This window comes from Anguilla anguilla, chromosome 6, assembly GCF_013347855.1.
Source record: "Anguilla anguilla isolate fAngAng1 chromosome 6, fAngAng1.pri, whole genome shotgun sequence".
Taxonomy (NCBI): Eukaryota; Metazoa; Chordata; class Actinopteri; order Anguilliformes; family Anguillidae; genus Anguilla; species Anguilla anguilla.
Window position 1 is genome coordinate 28,016,448 of NC_049206.1, and position 24,365 is coordinate 28,040,812.

Genomic DNA, 24,365 nt, shown 5'->3' on the forward strand with positions numbered 1-24,365 from the left:
CTGCCTCTCACCTAATGCATGCTGGGATAGGCTCCAGCACCCCCCGCGACCCAGCTCAGGATAAGCGGGTATAGATAATGGAGGGATGGACAGGTGTTTAGGCTATTTATTTATCCATTTATTCTTTCATTTATTTAGTAATTTATTTAATTATTTTAAATTTTGCCATTTTTTCTCCTGTAATTTGTTGTAATTTATATTTAAAATGTATTTGAAACCCATACAATATTGTTTCATGACTGAAATAGCTACATGACTACAAGTTAGGCCCTAAAACCTTGGGCTACTATTGCAGGATTTGCCCAGCAATGGGTTTGTTCTGCTGGCCTGCAGTTGGGTGCTATTGGAGCCCTTTTGTTACAGGCAGTTATCAAAAGTGTACTGGCAAGATAAATGACAATTTGACCGTCAATTTGACTGTTCATGGCCATTTAAATGAGAAAGTGTTAATTACTTTATTTCCTTATGTAATATTGATATTCAAATTATATCAGAATATTCAAAACATATGTTTAGGCAAAGTCATGAAGGGGGTGCCATATGCATTTTGTATGTCGTTTTGGATAAAAGTACATGCTAAATAAATGTAATGTAATGTAATATATATCATGACAACAGATTTCTAGATTTTGTTAGTGACAACAGTCAAATTGACCGCTGTAGTATTTCAACTGTAACTACTTTTTACCTAGCCTATTGTAGCTACCTTCCAAACACCACACTACCTACATGCAAACAATTAGTAGGTCTACCGTGTACATACAAAAATCCATTAAAAACACATTGCGTAAATCATTTAAAAACATGACAAACATTTCCATGTATTTGTAATTCATGCAAGAGGAAAAGTGACTGAAAGCCACACCTATGTGTTTCTTTGAGCTAGAATGAAGGTATGTGTAGGCATGTTTCTCTAGATTTAATTATCTAGTAATTCATACATTTATATGCATTATAATCAGTGCCTCTTGACACAGTACAAAAAAACAATATCTCAACAAAAACTATGGATGTCCTGATCCATGTTGTTTTGTCTCCTAACCTGATCTGAGTACAATACCATTCAGTATCGGCCAATACCGATCCAATACCAATATTTCTCATTACTAATCTTTTTAAAACGATTGAGCAGCCTACACACACGAACACCCAGCTTAAAATCAGCTAAATAACACAACTCCTGGGCAGACAACATAAGCTTAAAAGTATTAATTTCAAAATGGGGCCATGTTACAACAAACAATATTTCTCTCTTAGCTGACACAAATTAAACAAGCTCTATTCCAAAGCTATGCTACTCAATGTTTTAAAAACATTTTCATGTAACTTGGCCCTGCGTTTTTTGTCTTACCATTTATCTTACCACTTGTCATCATTTTGATATCAATACTATTGACGGCAGGCTAGATTTTGCAAGTTTTAATTAATGACTTGTAGAGAGTGCTTGCGTGAGTAACTTGTACACCATTTTTGTATGCTAGCAATATGCTTTTGTTGAGATATGTTGTACAGCATCACATAAATTTGTGTGCACGTGCATGTCTGCATGTGTGCTTAGACAGTACACTGTGCCAAAACACACACAAAGAATAAGGCCCTTGATACATGCCTGACATGTCCAATTAAATCATTTTCTCTGGGTAAATTTTTTTCTATGAATCATCCTAGCTGCCTTCCAGTGGTGAGGGTCATGCATCTGTATCAGTGGTGCAACTGAGTTTGCAGGGGAGCTGAGTATGTTGCTCCAGTCTGCCTCCTTCCACTGCCTGAGTTGGTCTTGATTTAGAAAATGGAAATGATTTAATTCCCATCTGACTGTAAACGTTAGTGGACCCGGATGTCCAAGGTCAGTGGCAGCTTGATTTGCAGTGTATACTTAACCTGTCTGTATATGTGAAGTGGTTTTCAATCTGAGTTTCAGATTTGTGATTCAATTATGCTTCATCTTTCAGGGTCCAGTGACTGCTTGTTACAGGAGACCTTCCTGTTAGATCCAGTATTTTATAATGTATGTTATTTTATAATATATTATACAATATTGGCTCGGAATTGGATTGCTTTTATGAATCTATTAAACAATTCAAAGATTGAAATGGAAATGTCCTATGTATTTTAACAAGTAGGCTATTAGAAATATATAACTTACATTCGCTTTTTTTTCAAATCAAATTTTCCGTAAAGGTAGGTTCCCTGTACTTCTTATTGCTCCCACAAACGGTATGACTGACGACAGCCCACCTTCTCTTTATTCAGCTGTTAGTGCCCTCTAGCGTTCAATCAAACTAATACAGAATATCTGGCCGAAAAAAGTGCGCATTTCTCACTTTCTCACCAGCTATTTGCAGCATGCTCCACATAATTTGATCCTGCTGAGTGACGATTAATGTTTAAATTCGTGTGTAACTGTTACTGTGCTACATTAAAAACTATGCGTTTTATTTAAAAGGAATATGATGCCAGCGGTGGCTTACTTAAAACAGGTTACAAATATTTAATGCCATCGTGTCGCTTTATATGCAAAATACATTCATAAATTAATATTTAAATTCCACACCAGTCCCCTGCCCTGTATATTTCGAACGTTTAGTTCGTGTGTGATTTATGAAATCTAAAGTAATATTACGAGCCCATAAGGCAATATATGCTGTGGCCATAGGCATAGTTAACATTAACCACTGTAGAGACCATAACTTGATATCGACTTGATATTCACCACTGTTATGATTTCACCAAAACAACATTTTATTTATTTATTTGTCTGTCTTGTTGCTTTCCGATACTTTGAAACAGTACTATGTTTCCCTAAATTAGTAAAATATTAAGAAATGGCATATCCACTACAAAAGACGTCTATGTTCTGCGTTGATGTATTGACTCGTACAAATGAGTCCCTCCCTCTGTCTTCTGACATCATTCAGGCAGAGTGTGTGCCGGAGCTGAAGAGAAACGGAGCAGGGGGGCATGCTGTCAGTTTAGCGTTTGCCAGGGGGCGCTTCCATCGATGTCATGGGGATGGATACAAACTTTTTAAATGCTAAAACGATGACTCTGCTTAAAGATTCCAACACAAGTTATCATTGAAGATGGCTGAATTAAACGGAAAGTAAACGTTTAATCCCTTGTCTACCCCCGGTTTTCCTCATGTCTTCGGACAGAATGTTAAGTTGCAACTTGTGGAGAACAAATCCATTTACAAGACCTTTTGAACTTCAGGCAAGGTTTACAATGAATGTTTAAAATATTTTTCAGACGTTGTCAAAGTAAGTGAAAGACAAAAATATTTACGGGCTATAAGCAACAGTATGCGTTCACGCAGAATCTTGTAACTGGACGGTCCAAATAAGGTAAGTTTGCTCTTAATCCTGTGATCATTGTAAGATAACGTTGTGTTTCAAAATGTCGCTTTAAAATGAGCTTATGGGTTGCCATATAATAGGAATCATAAAACAGGTCTAGCACTCTTGCTCCGACCAACCAAGTGAATGTATTTATGTTTTCATTGATTTGAGGTCGCTCTGGGTAAGGGCGTCTGCTAAATTAACGTAATGTAAGTAGGAGCAACTAATAGGCCATATAGGCTACGCACGTAAATAAGACACTAACTCGCGTGGCCCCCAGCATGAGCTAACCTTGTTAATAGCTGTGCAAATATAATTTTTTGGACATTTTAAGACTTAAGGTTGATCTAAGACGCGTGACTGACTTTTTAAATGTGTTTTATTTCTTCAAATCAATTATTCTAGCATGTTGCAAGACGTAGAGTTCATTGAGCACCACTGCAAATTATTAGTCCATTACCATAGCCTGCTCAGTGAATAGCCTATACGTTACAACGGATCGTTCTACTGAATTTGTATTATTTAGCACTGGATAATATATCACTTAGCGTTCTAGACACTTGTTGCTTTAGATTAAAAATGCATGGAATCCTGGGTGAATATATGTTTCTTTTCTTTTTCCTCAGGTGTTTTTTATTTATTTTTATTTAAACGAATATTAGGACGAAGGGAAACGTACACCCATCCAAGTGTTTGATTGGCTCCCACTCAGCAACTTTGGACAATATCAGTGCTACATTGAAAGAAAAAGGGATATTTGTTCACTGTTATAGGCTAACCGCCTTTCAGACGCAATGAGCCAGTCGTTTGGATGTGCCTACTAAATTTCAGAACCATGAAATGGATAGCTCAAGTTCTGCAACCTGCAAGCACTATGCCGTTCACTACCGAAGCCAGTGACGACGTAAGAATATTAATTTAATTGCTAAATAATGCTTGGTTTTTATTTGTTTATCACTTTTATTAGTATTCTTGGTTTTATATGAACATTGGACCACCGTTACATTATCTCTGTTTTGCCCCTAAATCTAAGGCACAGTGGCATGTCAAAACTGAAGACACCCAGTTTCTGTCATGTGCGCCTCATAAAGAAGGATCGAAGTGGTGGAAGACTCTCGTATATCATGCCAGCTGAAAAGTTTTCCGCATAAAATGAGTCTAAGGTAACCACACTCCAGAGAAGACAGTCTCCTGGGAAATTATACTCTATGTGTTCCGAAGTTGAAAATCTCTGCTCCACGGTGGAAATATGGAACTGGAATTCAACGGTCGGTTCTCCTTAAGAACCACGTTACTCTGTTGTGTCTTCTTATGTAAGTCAAGTAAGTGTGTTTACTTGTTTCGCGTCTGTGTCACACTGAACATCAATTCTTGGTGATAAGAAAAGCATGGCTGCAGTGCTGGCCGAGCTGGTTTTCACAACTAATTTAAAAAATTGGCTCAGATTTTTTCATGAAATACGTTGCATGTCTCAACCCATCAACGTTCCTATATCCACCTTCAGCCACATATCACATGCGACGTATTTCATGAACAGTAGCCTATGTGATTATACAACATATCTATTTGAGGAATTTTGACGAGTCATCGACAGCGCAGTGCACTTATTTATTTATTTATTTTATGTATGACACAAGTTAACCTGAAAAAAAAACATACTGAACAAAAAGTGAAATGTGCATGAGAGATGAAAAAAATAAAACAAACCCCACCCAAGGGCTTATACAGAGACGTTCCCCTAGCAAGAAAATGCAAAACGATAGTTAACCAACGACTGAAAAAAAAAAACATTAAAAGTAACATTAATAAAACTACATACAGCAACAACATAATAAAGACAAAGAGACAACAAAGACACAGGGGAAAAATAAGGAGTGGTTACATAGACAATGAGGTGTTTTTACAGATTTTTTTAAACAATGAGCCTGAGGTACAATGAGATGGTTAGGTAGATTATTCCAGAGGGATGGTCTTTGGTAGCGAACAGTGAACTGACCTTGAGTTGTCCTAAAGTATGGAGTGAGGAGGTCAGATGAATTCTAGTGGAATAACTATGTACTTGGTTATTGGGCAAAACACATTGTGGAAGCTACTGGGGAGGAGATCCATCCTGTACTGGAAAAACAAATAGACAGATCTGGAAAACATTAATGTCATAGATGTTGAGGATTAATTTTTTTGGAATAAAGGTGCAGAGCTGGCGAGTAGTCCAGAAAAGGTTGATATCCTGACAAATAGCTTATGTAAGGTGAAAAGATTTTTGAGGATTGTCTTTTAGGTTCTCGCCCATACAATGTTGCAGTATGAGAGAAAGGAGGATATCAGGGTGTAGTACAAAGTGGTAATAATTTCAGAACATGCCTAATTTTGATGATACCACCAACATTCTAAGCAAATTTATTGGAAATATATGTTTTTTTCAAGTTTGTTTCAAGTCATCAATCAAAACACCAAGATACTTGATGTTAGGAACTCTAGTTAGAATATTGGCAGCCATAAACACATTCTTCCCACAGTCTATTCCATGTATATTCCTGGGTAGAAATAGCATCCTAGAACTTTTTTTTTTTTTTTTTTTTTTTTTTTTACAATTAGGAACAGTTTCTTGCTTTGAAACCAGTGGTGAACTTTATTTAGTTTTGGTGATTAAGCTATAATAGTCTTTATTAGTCTTTATCTTAGATAAAGCTCATCAGCAAAAAGGACAAAGAACATGCTTTTGGAAATTAAATACAGTTCATTTATATATCAAAAGTAGCAGGGGACCAAAGATGGATCCTTGAGGTAAACCAAATGTTAGGCTCTGATTCAGAATCCAGAACCATTCCACAAGCTGTTTGCGATTGGATAGCTAACTTCTGAACCACTGTGATTAAACACCTTTAATACCATACAACTGAAGTTTGAAGTTTAGTGTTTTCCTCTAAATCCATATTGGTGGGTGTAGAGACGGTATGGTCAGAAAAAAATTGGTGAGTCTATTATACACTATTCTTTCAATACTTTAGGAAGACATGGAAGAATAGACTGGTTTGTAGTTGGAAAAGACAGAAGGATCGTCTGCTTTAAACACTGGCATGACTTTGGCCCACTTGAATTTGTCAGGAAAGCTGCCACTTTAGAGAGAGTTGTATAGGATATGCAGAAGAGGTTTCCATATGATAGGTAAGCACTTCTTGAGAAGACTGGGCTTCAGTCCATCTTGACCAGCTGCATATAGTTTGAGTTTGGTAATGATGTCATAAAGCAAAAATGTCATCAGCCCTCCCAATCAGCTTAACGTAAGCTTCACTGAGAAAGCAGTATTCCAAGGGAAGTCATAGGGATATGTGATATTACACTAGCAAGAGGGTCCAGTATTGACAAAGAAACTGTTAAATTCATTAGCTTGGTGGGATTTCAATGGGATCTGAGATCAGGTCATTATCATGCCCATTTTTAAATTCATGACAGGGGCTGGTATTTCCTTATTATGGTATTTCCTGGTATTATGCCTTATTCCCAACTTCTTTGATGATTGTCGAGGTTTCTCTAATGTCTTTTCTGGATTCAGCGAATTTAGTAAGATAGCGCTGTCGTTTGGCAGCTCTGATGAGATGATGCAATTTATTTCGATAAGAGGAATACAACTTATGTTTCAAGGGGGAGGGGTTAGTAAGATATGCTTTGTAGAGCATATGTCTCTGATTGATTTTTTTCAGCCCCTTGGATAGGTTATCAAACAAGCCTTATTGAATTGCATATTGGAGAATATATCATATGCTTTTTGAGCATCACCCTCACATTCAACAACCAGTCACAACACTTTAATGTGTTTATATTAGACTGTAGATTCTTAGAGGTACCTCCCGAGGAGGCTGATTTGTTCAGCGTTCCCCCTTTTGCTGGCTCATGGATCATCCCCTCATCAGGCATATCCATAAAGCAGCGACGCTGACAACCAAAGTGGGATGGGTGTCATGCACATCTGAGGAGATCAGATAACAGTGGTCTGACCAGGAGGCATGAGGTTTTCTGCAAACTGCCAACAAAGCATTTACACGCCTCCCTTTGTGCTTTGAAATTCACCTCCTGGGGAAGCTTGGGAAGCATCCACAAGATGTTTTGGGGCGCTGGTCACCTATCACCTCTCGTCACAAATCAGATCTTGACTACTCTGTGGCTTTGATCTCCACCCAAAATCTGCACAAGCCTTACAGTAATTTAGGAGAGAAAAAATGTATACTTTATGAAATGTCTGGATTTTGCCTGACATAGCAGCAAAGCCAATAGGTGTTACAAATGAGCCCACCTCAGGATTAGAAAATCTTCTTTTAATTTCAGCACATTTGAATGTACTATTTTAATTCAGTTATAAGGAATATTGTGAAGATCAAATATATTGCCTATAAATCCCCGTTGAACCTTTCATGCATTTTGTGTTAATGCCAGATTTTTCCCAAATTATCTGCTCACCGTACTCTACAAGGCTTGAGGAGTACATTAAATTTTTAAAGCAGTTTTTTTTTTGCAAATACTGATTTGTAATATTTAATGTTTCTTGTACATGACAGTCAGGTGAGAAGTATTTTGTGAGCTGGCAGTCACACCCCATGGTGCAATAAAAGTAAAAGTGACATACTTACTGTGGTGCAACGATAAAATAGACTAGCTATCCTAATAGCTTAGCACTTACATCATACATTTTTCATGACTATTAATGACTCTCACAATTTCTTTTCCATTTCAAATTGCTCAGATTGTGCAGATGTTTCTAGTTGTGGCCTCTTAATTCAGGCAACATGGTTCTCGTATGCATGGCTACGTATGCATCTTGTATGTATTCTTACGTGCTTTAGGTATCTCCTAACACTTATGCTTATTGCTTATTGTTTGTCTTTACTTGTGTTTGTAGCCAGTTAATTGTCATAGTCATCATACCAATATTAATGTATAACATAATTTCAGTACATTTCTATCAGCTGGACTTGAGAGCAGAATGGCGGTCTTAATTGGAATAAGTGTTTTATGGTATAAAAAGTGTGACGAGTTCAGGATTTTGAGAAAACAGTTATTAAAACAGCTATTAAAATAAAAATGAGGCTACAGAACTATGGAAGGTTAGTATTGATCATATTAACAGATGTTTGTTTATGTTTATTTACCTTCTACTGGGATGAGTGCTTTTTGTGGTATTCTATGCCTTTGGCCCACATGAGATTATTTTTTTTTAGTGCACAAATGTGTGAAAATGTAATGTTAACTGTGAACCTGATAGATGAAAAAACCTTTTTTTTAATTAAATGTTAGATATATTATATTGTTGTACCCCATATTGTAGTTATGTTTCTAGTGTTTTTACTATAACATGAATTGTTAACTCAGAAAACATATTGTATCAGCTGAAAGACAATATTTGATCAAGATATTATTGCGCTAATTAAATAATTAAGAGCACACATTAATTTAAAGCACACTGTAAAAAAATATCCTGAAAAAAACATCAGTGTTGCCAGTGAAAAACTATTTAATGAAGGAAAAAACAGTATGAATCCTGTTACTTAATTGTATAGATTCTGTAATTTATGGGATTGCAATTGAGTTATTGCCATTATTCTGCATGACTTAAATGACATAAATGGTGAAACCTGTAAATTCAAACATTTTACTGTAAAAATATAGTTCTTTTTACAGTGTACTGCTGGGTTATTGCAGGTAATAGTATGGTGGGTCAGGCCACTGAATGTGTGCTATGTGCAGTAAATGAAAGTACTCCTTGCAAGGCCTGTGGTAGGGGGACGATCTCGCTCGGCCAAGCCTGCTGTGCCTCACTGAGCTCTTCCTGGCTGATGTTGCTAAACCTGTTTGGCTCCTAATGTCCTCAGAAAAGGACTTTAAACATCTTGTTTTTATAGAGTCAAACTGCCTGCAGGTTACAATATCAGCTAGGTTATGTACAGTAGGTATCTCAAGCATGCTAGAAAGATTTAAGTGGAACTACTGTACAGCATTCCAATTACAGCATTACAACATGGATTTTGAATTCAAATTCTAACCAGCAGGATTGTTAGAAAGACCACATTAACATATAATTGTTAGTTGAAACCATATAAATGCATGTGTGTATTCACACAAACGCATACGCTTGCTTTTATGGCATCCTGGTCTTTTGGTGTCTATGCTGACCTTATGAAATGCAAACATTTTTTTTTTAATATGCAATGAATCAATCCATACAAGCACACCGTGAGATGAAAAAAGTATTTCTGGTGCACAGTAATAAAAATTACTTATGACTTCCAGTGTTGGTCGTGCTTAAGCCTGTGTACAAGCCTGTTCATATGACACATGGCCCAATTTGCAATGCAATCACAACAGTAGGCACACGTCCTATTATTCCTGCTTATTTAAACTGATATGATGGGTGAATAAGTTATTCTCATAGAACTGTAGTGTCTTAGAATGAGTAAACATTAACATCCCTTTGACATTTCACAAGGGTGAATTAAGAAGCCTGACCTGTAACTGTTGTCCATCCTGACATCGTCCCATTTTATCGTGTCATCCAGGCTGTGAATTTATTCCGACATCATTGCTCTTGCAGTTAGCATCAGCACCAATATAGGAAAAACATGGTCTAAATAAATTCCCAGTTGGATTTTTCTGCCTTCAAAAATCTGCGCAATAGATTTACTGCTAAGGCCTGAGTGACACACAATTACAGCCGATCAGACTGATTAAAGCCTGAACAGTAATTATGGACTGAGGAGTTGCCGAGGTTCTCTAATTAGATGTGCCAATAGTGTAGTCAACCTGTCAACATGTATTCACGGCCACATAGATTTCTGTTCCTTCTCAAGTAAGATAAGGTTCCCACCAACAGGGAGAACATACTAACGAGCTAGCAACCAGACTTCACATAACAGAGCATATCATTCAGGCAAGAAATAAACTGATAGATGCAGTGTTATAAAATTACCATGAATGTGCTGTTTTTGGTACATTCAAACACTTTCATTGGGGTTTATTTGAAATTATTTATTGACTGCTTTCAGAGAGTGATTCCATCTGGAGGGTTCAGAATTTTCAGCAACTTTCAGTTCTTGACAGCATATAATTTAGGACACAGTGTTAATACTAACAGCATGATAGTTGCAACTCCTGAAATAAATCCTCTGAGACAATTTCAGTGGCGTTCCATTATGTAGTACCGGAATTCTTTACATTAGCCGGGGCATGCTCATCTCAGTTCAAAATGTGTTTTTACACCAAGGCATTTCAGCATTTCAATTAAAGGATATGATTAATAGTACAATGAACCAGAAGCAGTAGAGGAAAGTGTTGTATTGTTGGATATTTTGTAGTTTGAAACTGCAGCCACCAACATAACATTAAGTAATCCTGACAATATTGCTTAACACCCTACTTCCTACTTTAAACATACATGTCTTAAGTGTCTGTTATTGTCTATGTTATTATGTTACATGTAAAATGATAGAGGCAAGGTTAAGGTTAAAGAAGGAGCAGATGCTATGAACCCACACCCTGAACTGGACAAAGGAGCATGGGCTCCCCCATTTGGTTTTGTTCTTCCAAATATTTCTTCCGATATACCGTCTGGTTTTTTTTTGCCACCATTGCTTGCTTTTCCTTTGTTTATATATGGTCTATGGAATGAGCAAAACCTAATTGGACAATTTAGGAATTCAGAAATCCCACCTGGACAGATATTGTCAATCCATGAAATGATTAAATGTTTGGGAAAAAGGAGGACTTTGGTCAGCCTATGCATGAGTCCATCATTAATTCACAACAATGGCATGGCTTACTTAAACTAAACTGAACTGACCAATATCTTTTGGAGGATTAGTAGGGCTTACATACGTTGCAGGTGACTTTTTGCCTGGTTTTTGCTTAGTTTCGAATGGCATAGAACCTGTACTATTTCCAAATTCACACATTCATTTTATTTTTAGGTTACCTAATGGTATATGGAGATAACTAATGCAGTTAATGCATTCAACCTGCATGTAGCCATCGTTTTATTTACAGTCACATGATTAAAATGAAAAGATTGTTTAAGTTCAAGTTGTGTTTTTTTCTTAATTCTTCTCATTACTGACAGGTGTAAGAGAAAGAACGGAAGGCAATACCCTGGTACTACAGAATGGCCAAAACAATTAAAAACATGAATTAACATGAAAAAAAGAAAATAAAAAAAAGACGATGAATGATAAATGTACTGTAAAGTAAGCATTTTTCCTCTTTGGGAGGATTTATATCAAAGTTAAATTGGACAGCTTATGATCCAGGAAAAAAAGTTGATTGACTTTTGAATGGGTTATGATTTTTCACATTGCTTGGGAAAGCCCTGAAAAATAGAAAATCTCTGTACGCTGGTCTGCATCTATGCCATAGACTACTCTGACACCAAAATTTCAGTTGCTGACACACCCACCTCTCCTCCCACTTTGGCACATACTGTAGCAAGTCCCCAAATTACCAAACCGGCTCAAGCGCATCAAAAAATGACAAAAATGCCATGTCACCAGTGCAACCACTCATCATACACCATGCACCAGCCCTATAAAATAGAGCCCTAAGTGTCTTTCTTATTCAGTAATTGCTAACAGAAGGGTCCTCTTCAATTTGAGAAAACACAATATGTCCTTTCTTCTTTTAGCACTGAGCTGTAGCAGTAAAAAAGGCCAATAGTATGCTGGGATATATAGTATTGAGTATAAATCCAATACTATCTAGTCTGTAGGTAATCAGAGGACTCATTTAGTCAGTAAAATGGTGAGCAATGTTGGGCTGAATGGCCTGTTCTCGTCATTATGTTATGTTATGTTATGTTATGTTTATAATGAGATGCCTGCTGACCAATGTGTTCAATGTTTTGTCCTAGCATTCTGTTTTGATAAGACACACTCCCATGCTGAAGATGACCTCTTCAAAAAGCTCTTCATTGGCTACAACAAGTGGTCAAGACCTGTGCCTAACATCTCCGATGTGGTCATCGTCAAGTTTGGTCTCTCCATCGCTCAGCTGATTGATGTGGTGAGTTGGTACAGATTTTTTGTCCAATTATTTATTTATTATTTGCTGATGGAAAATAATATTTTGCAGAATAGGTTTTCAGGCCCAACCAACTAAAGTCCCACCCTTTTGGGTTGCCTCAGAATATTGACCCCTGTATTCATTTCCAATAGCATCAATCAGACTGTTTAATTTTTTACAATACACTTCATCTGCTCTCTATGAAATAAATGAATTCTTCCATTGTATCTATTTTCAGACAACCAAAGTGTGGACCAAAATATTGTCTTGGAATAGCAGACTTGAGTCAGTTCAGAATATTGTAGCCAACAATAATTTAAAAAAATTGTTTCCCTTATTGAGAAACCCCAAATAATTGGGTTTTCCTTACCAGGCTATAGAGCCCTGCACTTGCTGTGCTGGTGTCCCCAGATGCCACTCAAAGACTGAGGACCACAACTGAACTTCCCCAACATAGAAATATACTGAATGAACTCAGTAGTTATGTTTCAAAAAAAGCTCTTGAAGCCTTCAGACTGCCTAAGACTGAAATCTGAGAACACTGCTGATTACTTCCATAGACTCAAATACAGTGCCTTTCATAGCTTACTGTACATGGCTATTTAAAGGGTCATGACCAGTGGCCACCAATTTGTCTCCCCCTATTTTCTCACACGGTACTTCAGTCCTCCGTCAGCTAGAGGTCACAATAGCCTCTTTGTCAAAGCCCTTCTCAAACAATTGTCCCATTTGCACCATATCAATAAGTTTAAGTTTGTGAAGTAATTGCCACTAATTTAGCACAGACGATTAATGACAGCAATGTTCACAAGGGACACTCATGCGTTACAATCAGTTTGATTACTTACTACTGTGGGCATGCCATAGTATTTTAAAATGTTGTACAGGGGCATGATAGGCTATGTTAGACAAATGCCCACATTAATAATGAGAACAGTTATATAATATTTAACTTATAATGTAAATAGTTACATTAAAAAATGAATTAATGACTATTTAAATAATCATGGACTTTAAATAGAATCAGGTGTCTTAGTTCTGGGCTAAAACAAAAAACTGCACCCACACCGGCCCTTTTCAGATGAGATTAGAATCGCCTGCTTTATATGGATGCATTCTTCTTATTACTGCAGTGGTACTCAATCCTGGTCCTGGAGAGCCACGAAATCTGCTGGTTTTTATTTTAAAAATTTACTTAATGTGTGACCAATTAAGACCCAAGAACCCAGGTGATTTGAGTTAACTGTGTAATCAACTGTGATCAGTTGCTGTGCCACTCAAGTGCTTAATCGCAAGGAAAGTTGGTAGACCCTGTAGCTCTCCAATAGTGAGGACCACTGGCATAAAGACATGCTTTTCGCAGAATTTGAACTTCTATCCATGTTCCCTTTCCTTTCTGACTTAACTCATATTAGATTAAATAATTATTTTTTATAAATGTCTCAATTAGAAACTCAATTGTATGATTAGCCACTTGACTGTGCCATTGGAATGCCTATTCATTCAACTTTTATTTAGGTCTCAGAAAACACATTGAGGGTGTGAGCCCTCATTTGTAGTGGTGCTAAGATTAAAAATAATAAAATGATTGTTAAAAACTTTCAAAAAATAAAAAGTTAGAATAAAAGATTTAAATGTTACGAGAAGATTCAGTATATAATGCAAGTCATTCCAGTTGAAAACAGAATTGTGAAGGTTATGATCATATTTCTGTAAGTGTCCAAAAGGAATGAGCAAATTGATTTGTAGGAGAGGTTGTAAACTGTTCCATGAATGTGGCATACTAAAATCAAAGCAGTCTTTCCAAGTTTGGTCCTGTCTCAAGGTACTTGGAGCGTAAACCAGCCTATAGAACAACTTAACAATTAAGTGATATAGTAACATGATCATTTTCCAAGAAATATTTGTAAATAAACAAATATCAATGCCTACCACATCTCTCAGACAAAGAAGACCAGGTACCATGAGAGTGCTCTTTGCAGAGTGTTTAAGGAGCATTGCGAGTTTTTGACTGCTAGATCACAGAATCAATGATGCAGTAAAGAATCATGCCATTTGCATGCACATGTGCATGGTAACTGGTTGAAGATGAAATTATATCATAAATAAAACCTGTAAACAGCTCTGAAGCCAAAATGGATCCCTGGGGAACACATTTTGTTATTGGTAAATACTTGATTAGTGGATTAGTGGGGCTTTTATAGATTCTAATGAGACGTACTCCAGCGTTTTTCCATATTTATTATGGTACTACACCAAAGGTTTTTGCTGGTAAAAGAAGAGAAATGCAGCATCCTTAAAATTGGCATGTTTTTGGGTTTAATGCATATACATTTTAGAGCGTTCTGATGGTAGACCGTAAAAATATGGGTGACAAGAATGGAAATGAATGCATATAACCTGCTGCAGCTGATTTATTATGGCTAGTGGCCCTTGTGGTAAAGGTAATTGCATCTGTTTTTTAACATCTGCAAAAAGCGGATGTTAACTTTCCTGCACAAGACAAGAATGGCCATTCTTAAGAAGAGACTTTGTCAGCAGATTAGAGTTGGGGAGGGTTGCCATGAATATAACTTTTTTGGATTTCACTCATTTGTTCAGAAAAAATTGAGCTGAGCCCTATGAAATTTTACTTCAAACAGCTTTGACATGTCAGTAGTCATTAACTAAATTAAATTAAATTAAAATGCCCTATAAATGTGCATATGCAGCTTTTTTATCAGTACAAACTAATGTTAATCAAGGAAACACATTTCCATTGGTAATGTAAGACACATCCTCAGATTGTGACTCTGCATAAACATTGATGCACGAGCAACTTCGTAACTTAGCATGAATTTAGTTGTGGTAATGTCCAAATAGATGAGGAAAGCTGCTTTTGGTTGTTTCTTAACACCCAGGTAAGCTTTTACAAAGCAAATAGCCAACCATACAGACCAACTGCTGTGTGCTTATTATAAATGCCTGTGACCAGGCAGCTCTTTCTTTTTCCATTAATCACTTGGAGCATCCAGAAGATGAGGATATGTAAACGCAGCAAGCAAATGAGCTGAATACATTCAACATTAAACACTGAACTAACTTAAAGTCAAACATGTTAATGAGTAAAAATTAATTTATTTCATAAATATTAAACACCATTTAAAATGCTTAATGTCTCCCAAAAGGACACTACATGTAGATGATTTTCAACACTATGTATTGTCCCGAACCTTCAGACCTCCCTGGTTACCAACCCTCTCGTTTTCTGTTTCAATGGCATTCTGTAAACATATAACTACAAACCACACATTGTTTGTTAAAGCAACTCAGAGACAGTGTAAGTGTTATGGCTGTTATTGCATTTATACAGGTCATGATTTTTTTGGTTATCTAGATTCCAGCTCAAATACATAGAATACACTCAGAACACCACACTAACTTTTCAAAGGCAAGTAACTTTTTTAAAATGATGTATGATTTGATTTATTGGAAATAGAAATAAAGCCTTACCACAAATATTACTTCCAGAACACATTTTTACTGACTCAAAGACAGTTTTTTGGAAATTTTTGAGAGGCGGTAGAGGTTTAAATTGTACATGTGCAGATCTTAAATACCGGTAGTGCATTTATATGAACTTGCTGTGGCTGTGCTTATTTACATAACTAGCCTTAGTAAATACCCTGCTAAATTGAAAATATGCAGCAATGCATACTTTTTCAGCCCTGACAGTAATTTGTGGCATGCTTAGTAAATATGGCCCAAATAATGGATATTTCCCAATTTCACAGATTGTTGTGTCTCAGAGAGGTCATTTTGGAACCAGGCTCAAGCATTTGAATCAAAACCAACATTTTGTATTCTCTGCAAAAGCAAGGGGTGGTCAACAGCGTCAGATGCTTTAGTGTCAGATCGACAGTGTCAGATCAACAAAAAGTGCAGCACAGTGTTTTCTCTTATCTACCACAGAGGCATTGCCATTTGTGACTGAAGTGACAGTGGAGGTGGTACTATGCCCTGCTCTAAATCCAGATTGATGAGGGCTCAAAATAGAATTTCTGTTGAGAAATACTTTAATACCATTATTTACTAGTGATTCCAAAATCTTTACTAGGCGTGACAGTTTGGATATTGGTTTATAGTTATTAAGATTGTTCTTATCTCCTCCTGTGTGTAAGAATGAAATAGAGAAACTAAAAATATAAGTTACTTGCTCTGAGATAAGTGGAGCAGAGTGCTAAAGGAAAAAAGTCATCCTCGCCCAGTGATTTTGTGGGTTAAATATCTTGGAGAGCCACAAAAACTGCATTGAAAGGTATGGGATCTAAGTTGAATTGAGGTTTACAGCATGGACATGATCATTGGTCGTATGAGGGGGTTCTGTGTGCTCATTTTCGAAAAGGTGACCCACTGCTGAAAATTTTTTTCTAAAAGCTAAACAAATCTCTTTGTGGTCATATATAGAACAGTCATTAAATTTGAGTCAGTAGCAAGATTTTTTACATTTTATGTACTACCTTTGAAAATTGTTTGAGTAAGAGCTATAAAGGCTTTCTGCGCAGAGGGTGTGCATTTCTTTATAAGTTGTCCAAATGCAGTCCAAACGGATGCATCTCCAGTGCGTCTAGCAAGAGACCAAGCTTTGTTCCTTGACATGAACAGAGTTGACAGTTCAGGGAAAAACCAATGAGTTCATCGTTTACTCTAAGCTTTTTTAATTGCATGCTTATTGAAAATGAAAAGGATCATCATTGCATCCTGTATGAAAAGTTTTTTTAATAAAATAATTCAAACCCTGGTTTTAAGAGTATATGGATTATTTAGGCAGATAGAGGCCACAGAATTTACAGAGGCTGGGGTAGGTTCAGGCCCCTGCCAGAAAGAGATAGTGTTGTGGGGCCCCTATGGGGACCCCTGGAGGATAACCATTGAAATAAAAGTTTAAATCCCCACAGGTCACATGGTGGAGACAAACCGGTTGGCCTTGCCATTACCTAACACGCATCATTTAACATTTAGTCGTATTTGAGTTTTAAAATAAATTTTACATTTTCTGGAAGCAGCCATTGCAGATTGAAATTGAACCTGAGGGAAATCTCAAAAGACGTAAATGACTATTATAAAGTTGATCAGTTTGGTATGTCCAGCCAAAGTTTCTATTTTCTCAGATTCTCAACCTCAGGTGGGTACACAGTTTAAATGCAATGAAAGATAATTTGCTTGAAAGCAGGTTTTCAGCTCCGCATCAAATCCCACAGCAGCTGCTTGCTCCCAAGATTTCTCAATTAGGATATTACATTGCAGATGGTGCTGGCCACACATTTCAGCGAAACTGACCTCTTTCTGAACCCCTCCCTCGTTTGGATGGGCCCCAGCTGCCTGACTCATCTCATCCCCTTTCATTTCTGCTTCCCCGCAGGATGAGAAGAACCAGATGATGACTACAAACGTGTGGCTGAAGCAGGTGAGCTGCCAGGGCTTCCAGAAGGTTCAGGCTGGCAGGGACTTAAATGGCCAAGCTGCTGACAAGAGAATGCTAGTGGCGGGGCTTTTATCCCTCACGTTCGATCAAGCTGGCCAAAGCTTTTGTGCTGGGGTACATTTAGGTTACCACTCACAAAAAGCTAACGAGAATCAAGTGGATGCAATATTCAGTGTCACTGTAGCACATTATATATAATTGAGCACTGTTCATCCAAAACCTCTATAATGTTTACTCATTTGTTTTATGTGCATATAGATGAAGGATGATGCATATTTAATTGCTCAACACACTTTATTACCTCAGTTGATTACACAAGTCTGTAAAACAAATACCTGTGAATGTACTGTGAAGACAAAAACAGGAAGTATATCTATTTTTACCTATGTGTGTGCTTTATGTCTGAATAAATGAATAAATGCATTTGTCTCACGTTTGCCTCGTAGGAGTGGAATGACTACAAGTTACGATGGAAGCCCTCAGACTTTGACAATGTAACATCTATCCGGGTGCCCTCTGAACTGATTTGGGTCCCCGATATTGTCCTGTACAACAAGTGAGTCTCTGACCTAACTAGTTAGGATTTTAAACCAGGGCTGCGTCCGAATAGTCAAAAACAAATTACGTCCTATGTCTTTTCCTAACCACTTTTCCTTGACCTCGATGGAAAACATCATGAGGTCAAGGAAAGATGTGAAGGAGAATTAATAAGGACTTAGGAAAAGACAACCGCGGTGCTAAGAGAATCCGACTGCACTTACACTAGGCCACATAATTGTGTGACGGCGGATGTTATTGACATGGGTCTGCTGTGGTGAAACTACAATGTTCCAAAGATGGACTACTAAAAGCACATCTTAGATACTTCGCCCCGTGCGTTCTTACCGTGCTGTTTCATGCAGGGCAGGCTATATAAACGTGGACAACCCGGTGAAAAACATTACTTCATTCCCAAGGTTAGAATTGAAATAAAAAAAGGAATATAGGCTACCAGTCACAAAAGTGAAACGAAATGGTTGTCACATTGAGAATGGTTGCTCACGCTCACCCTCCTGTCCACTCATATTTATCGTGAATCCCAATTAGTATGATTGTATGAAAATAATTGTTAAATTTATGCAAGATAGGCATAACATGTAGATTTCATAACATACAAATCTACTATTGTACATATCATCATTCTTAAGTTTCAAACATGTTGAATTAAAAATATCATCTGGCTAAAAACATCTCATACCCATTTTTCTTGAAAGACAGATCACTGGTTAATATGCTGATTATGATCTGATTATAAGCCTATGCATATAATAGCTTAAGAACCACCGCACAACTCAGTCATGTTGATCGTTTGTTTTCGTGAACGGCCAAATGGTGCATCGCTTTAAATGTTGCTACTGCAAGGAATTGAGGGACAGCATTAAATCATTTCTTTTCATAAAGAATGGTCCAGTGTCCCCTATGCTAAGGCAGATAAGAAAGGAAGCACTGAAGCACCTTTCCTTAGCATTTAGAGAATTAGAACAGCTCGTATCATGGCTGCCACTTAAATACTTCTGGGGCATTTCACTCAGTTAGGAACCTTCCTAAGCAAAAAAGACTATTCGGACACAGCCCAGGGTTTAAACATTTAAGATGACCATTTTTCTAATAGAAGTGTATATGCAGATGTACCACAAATTATCTCGGTAAGGTAGCAGATGTGGATGTGATGGCATTGTATTTATGACTGGTGAGAAGCTTAAAGGTGAAAAGGTTGAGGTGACAGGCTGCTCTGTACTGGTTATGTGTACACTGTGTTGTGCATGTGTCCAAATATGTCCAAATATGTATACAAAATGGCTTAACTTAGAAATGTGACTAGAATTTGGTTTTGTAAGGATTGTATGTTATGTATTGTTTAGTTGTAGAAATCTGATATTACAGTACTTATAACAGATATCTTTTTTTGAATATGAGATGCATCATCAACACTATTACAAACTGATTTTAGAAGAACATCATTGCAAGAATCTGGAAAATAACTTTACTCTGCCATCTAGTGGAAACATTTAAAAATGTACTTTTACTGCCTTTCATTTCAAAATGACAGCAACAGTGCAGCACTGAGTCATGACTGAAATTAAGTGCAACACAAATAAAATAATGACCATGCTAATCAAATAATTTTTTATGAAGTTATAATTAAGTATTGTTCATTGTTTGTTGTTGCAAAACAGTGCAGTGGAGCTGCAATAAATTAGGAATGTATAATTGGGAATATGCTGCATAGGTCTATAGGTATGTGCAATGTGTAAGATTTGTCCACTTTTCTTTTTAAAATGAGTGCATGACGATGTAAAGCCTAAGGCAAATTTACACTTTTCGAGTGGACAATAAGTTCATATTGTAATGTAATGACTAGATTTGTCAAAGAAATTGCACTGATCTTTGGGTTTAAAGGAATTCCACCTAAACATAATTTGGTATTTTCTGCTTTATACCAAAATCATTGGCGTAACCTGTATTTGATGTGGTCATAATCAAATGTACCTGCAAAAGATCATTTTAAGTATTGATATCACTGGGACATAATTTCCTTTCTCATAACGTAAAGAAACAGGAGGTGCTTTTTGAATTACAGAATACTGTTTAATGCTGACATTAACTGTTTAATTGTTTTCTATATATTTACAATTATTAATATTGCAGATTTTTAAGACATAACTGAAGAGTTGGAGTTAGTTGTTAGTTTCAGCTGAATTGTGGCCTACTAAATTTGGGGAGGTATTATACCGTGGTTAAATTGTTACTTGTGGTGAGGCCCTGTACATTTTCTGTTGTTATAAAAGTATTACACTGAATGTGACATGTTACTAATTTGATTATTGTATTATTCTTGAGGTGAGGACCAACATATTTAATTATGATTTTTGGCTAGAGTTCCCCTTTAATGAGATCATTGCGTGTCCTGCAGTGCTGATGGGGAGTTTGCTGTGACCCACATGACGAAGGCGCACCTTTTCCACACGGGCAAGGTGCGCTGGGTGCCCCCCGCCATCTACAAGAGCTCCTGCAGCATCGACGTCACCTTCTTCCCATTCGACCAGCAGAACTGCAAGATGAAGTTCGGCTCGTGGACCTACGACAAGGCCAAGATCGATCTGGAGCGCATTGAGAACACGGTGGACCTGAAGGACTACTGGGAGAGCGGCGAGTGGGCCATCGTCAATGCCGTGGGCACCTACAACACGAAGAAGTACGACTGCTGCCACGAGATCTACCCGGACATCACCTACTTCTTCATCATCCGTCGGCTGCCGCTCTTCTACACCATCAACCTGATCATCCCCTGCCTGCTCATCTCCTGCCTGACAGTGCTGGTCTTCTACCTGCCGTCCGACTGCGGCGAGAAGATCACGCTCTGCATCTCTGTGCTCCTCTCCCTCACCGTCTTCCTCCTGCTCATCACCGAGATCATCCCCTCTACCTCGCTGGTCATCCCGCTCATCGGCGAGTACCTGCTCTTCACCATGATCTTCGTCACGCTCTCCATCGTCATCACGGTGTTCGTGCTCAACGTGCACCACCGCTCGCCGGGCACGCACACCATGCCCCGCTGGGTGCACTCGGTCTTCCTGGAGCTCATCCCGCGCTGGCTCTTCATGAGGAGGCCCGTCCCGGACGAGAAGCGCCGCCGCGTGCTCCTCCTGCAGCACAAGGTGCTGCCCCCCGCCGCCCAGCTCAGCACCTCTGAGACCTGGCTCCGGGAGACGGACGTGGACTGCCGCCATGGCGATTCGGAGCTGGGCGGGGCCTCGGGCTTTCCCTTCCCCTTCCCCCTGCCGCAGAAGCCCGCGCCCCCCCAGCAGCACCGCTCAGGAGCCAGGGTCAACCCCTCCCAGCAGCACCCCACCAAGATGGACAGCCCGGTGTCCAAGGAGGGGTTCACGTTCTCCCCCAGTGTCCTGCGCGCCCTGGAGGGGGTCCACTACATTGCGGACCACCTGAGAGCCGAGGACGCTGACTTCTCTGTGAGTGAGCCAATATTAAATCGCCATGGTTCCACAGGTCAAAGCTGCGGCTACGTCCGAATCCGCTAAGGTTTTCCTTCACCTATAATGTATAGGCAGATGACAGCAATATGGCAGAAACATCGCCTAGTCAATAAGCAGTCACTTAAGATCAGTGAAATGATGAAAGAGGGAAAGGAGGGAGGATGCTGCTTCAGTGTTCAGGCAGGACCCATTTCAGGCACTAATCACTTTATGAAAAATGGCTTCCACACCAGGGACGCTGTCAGTTTGTGTATTACTGTTTGAATTTACCGATTGAGCTAGTAAATTATTACCTGAAGTTTAATACCTTCAAAAGACACTGTATAATCATAAGTATTCCAATATATCATACGTATAGGGGTGTCCAATCTTATCTGAAAAGGGCTGATGTGGGTGCAGGTTTTTGTTTTAGCCCAGCACTACAGCACGCTGATTCAACTAATTAACTAATCGTGGCCTTCAATGAAGAAATTAATAAGTAGAATCAGGTGTCTTCATGCTGGGCTAAAACAAAAACCTGTACACATGTACAGACCCTTTTCCGTTAAGATTGGACACCCCTGATATATATTATTTTTTATTTTAGTGAACACCCGTCCTTTAAATATTAATTTCATTCAATTAATTTCAGTCACATTAAAATCCATGAAAGCAGTAAAATCATCTCCAAGATTTCAACTGATATTGTGTCCTGTTTCACTGTTCCTCAGGTAAAGGAAGACTGGAAGTATGTTGCCATGGTGATCGACCGCATTTTTCTGTGGATGTTCATCATCGTGTGCCTCCTGGGCACCATTGGGCTCTTTTTGCCACCCTGGCTGGCAGGCATGATCTAGGGCAGCCCCATCAGCACCCAGACACCACTGTCGCTGAGAGCATGCTGGCGTTGAATGTACTCCACTATGTAGCAGGGAGTTTGCCTGCAATTCAAGTTAAGGGACTTACTTTTTTTAAAGTACTGACTCTTGCTCCTCCCCAATCCCTGCCTCCCTGCCAGAGAAATGGATCCTATTTTTCAGTGCAATGGTATAAAGTATAATAAAGAGTATGAAAACGAATGTATTCAAAGTAAGTGTGAAACATATTCCTTGGTCTAAATTGCTGTCCTCTGTATCTCTCTGTCATGGGCAGAAACTGTGGTCACATTGAGGATGTAGCCTCATAAAAAGCAGAACTTCTTTTCTGGACTGACATATGTACCCTAACATTACCTCCCACCCTTTTTCAGTCTACTAAAATACTTGTACCAGGATAGGCCAGGCTAATGCCAGGCTGATATACAGAACTGCCCTTTCCTAGAGAGTCTGGTGGGGCACAGCACACTAAGGTGTCAGCAGTGCAACTGCTCATTCAGTGAGTGGGGACATAGGGTGCAGGGGCCACGGGTGATGGCTTCAGGCCAGTATAGAATGCTGCAATGGCACCCTTCAGCCCAGTATGGCATATGCCAGAAACAGCTTTTAGTCCAATGTGGCGCATGCCAGAGTCTGCCCAATTACAGCATGTGCCAAAGACAACTTTTGTTGTAATATGGCACATGCCAGTCATTATTTTTGGGCAATCCAATATAGCACATGCCAGATACGGCCTTTGGTCTAATATGGCACATGCCATAGATGCTTTGTCATATTCAAGGATAATTTGTTAGTATTGGTGGCAATGCTGTGGAAAAAAGACGCTTGGGATAGCTTAAATGTATGCGTTTGTGTGTTCAAGGGACCTTATTTAGGGTGAATTTCTATTAACTTGAGTATGATAAAAGAACAATATTATAGCTGAGACTGTTAGCAATTTAAAGATCTGTGCTCTAGCCTCCCAACCTTTGATTGAACATGCACACTGGCTGACAAAACAGCAAGGACGCTTTGGTGAATTGCCTTTCATGTATAGTACATGTTTAAATTATTTTGCAAATCAAAAAATAAAAATATTTTTAAAATGCAGCAAGCAAAACATGAGCATATGCTTTGACCCATACCATATAAATAATGCTGCAATACATCACTAGGAAATCAGAGTAAACTGACTCAGTAAATACATGGGTGCTTCCAGATGGTTTGAGCTTCCTTTAAAAACCCCCAAAACACTATAACTCACCTTGCTGATGTAATTACACAGATAATTGGCAATTAATCTCTAAACCGAGAGGCAATAATGTTAGTCTTTTTCGATCGCTCCTTAATTTAATTTCCTGAGAAATTATCTGGACAAATAGAAGTCAGGAAACAGGTCAGGAACTGTACTGATTGGTGCTCATTATGTATCAACACAGCTGACAATGCCATTTTCCTTTCATGGCATTACATCAGTCAACCTGTCAGTACTGTCACAAACAGCTCTCTAAGCATAGTTTTATTTTACAAGATTGTCTTTATGTAGTGTAATGACATCTGCTTCTTGTCATGCAAACTGGATAATTTCATGTTTGTGTGCAAGCATTTATTCCAGGGTCAAAACTTCCATAAAAGCTTTTTTCAGTAGGGGGTGCGT

General features: G+C 38.4%; 1 protein-coding gene across 3 annotated transcripts; it reads left to right on the forward strand.

The window, feature by feature from the left end:
- The first annotated feature begins 1,453 nt into the window (after positions 1-1,453).
- chrna2b (cholinergic receptor, nicotinic, alpha 2b (neuronal)) lies at positions 1,454-23,815 on the forward strand. 3 transcript variants are annotated; one of them, XM_035421777.1, is made up of 9 exons: positions 1,454-2,008; positions 2,919-3,344; positions 3,965-4,242; positions 4,372-4,660; positions 12,226-12,377; positions 17,779-17,823; positions 18,288-18,397; positions 20,795-21,851; positions 22,586-23,815. In XM_035421777.1, the coding sequence occupies exons 4-9, from the start codon at positions 4,588-4,590 to the stop codon at positions 22,709-22,711; spliced, it is 1,563 nt and encodes a 520-aa protein (XP_035277668.1). In that variant the 5' UTR covers positions 1,454-2,008; positions 2,919-3,344; positions 3,965-4,242; positions 4,372-4,587; the 3' UTR covers positions 22,712-23,815. The 3 variants fall into 3 exon arrangements, with proteins under 3 accessions (XP_035277668.1, XP_035277670.1, XP_035277669.1); XM_035421779.1 differs by having other exon boundaries at positions 4,372-4,651; XM_035421778.1 differs by lacking the exon at positions 1,454-2,008 and having other exon boundaries at positions 2,803-3,344.
- Positions 23,816-24,365: the final 550 nt, after the last annotated feature.

Excerpts from the sequence above, each read along its gene's own strand:
- chrna2b (XM_035421777.1), top strand. The coding sequence starts at position 4,588 with ATGGAACTGGAATTCAACGGTCGGTTCTCCTTAAGAACCACGTTACTC. Across the intron at positions 4,661-12,225 it reads TGTCTTCTTATGTAAGTCAA|CATTCTGTTTTGATAAGACA; the intron begins GTAAGTGTGTTT and ends GTTTTGTCCTAG. Across the intron at positions 12,378-17,778 it reads TCGCTCAGCTGATTGATGTG|GATGAGAAGAACCAGATGAT; the intron begins GTGAGTTGGTAC and ends GCTTCCCCGCAG.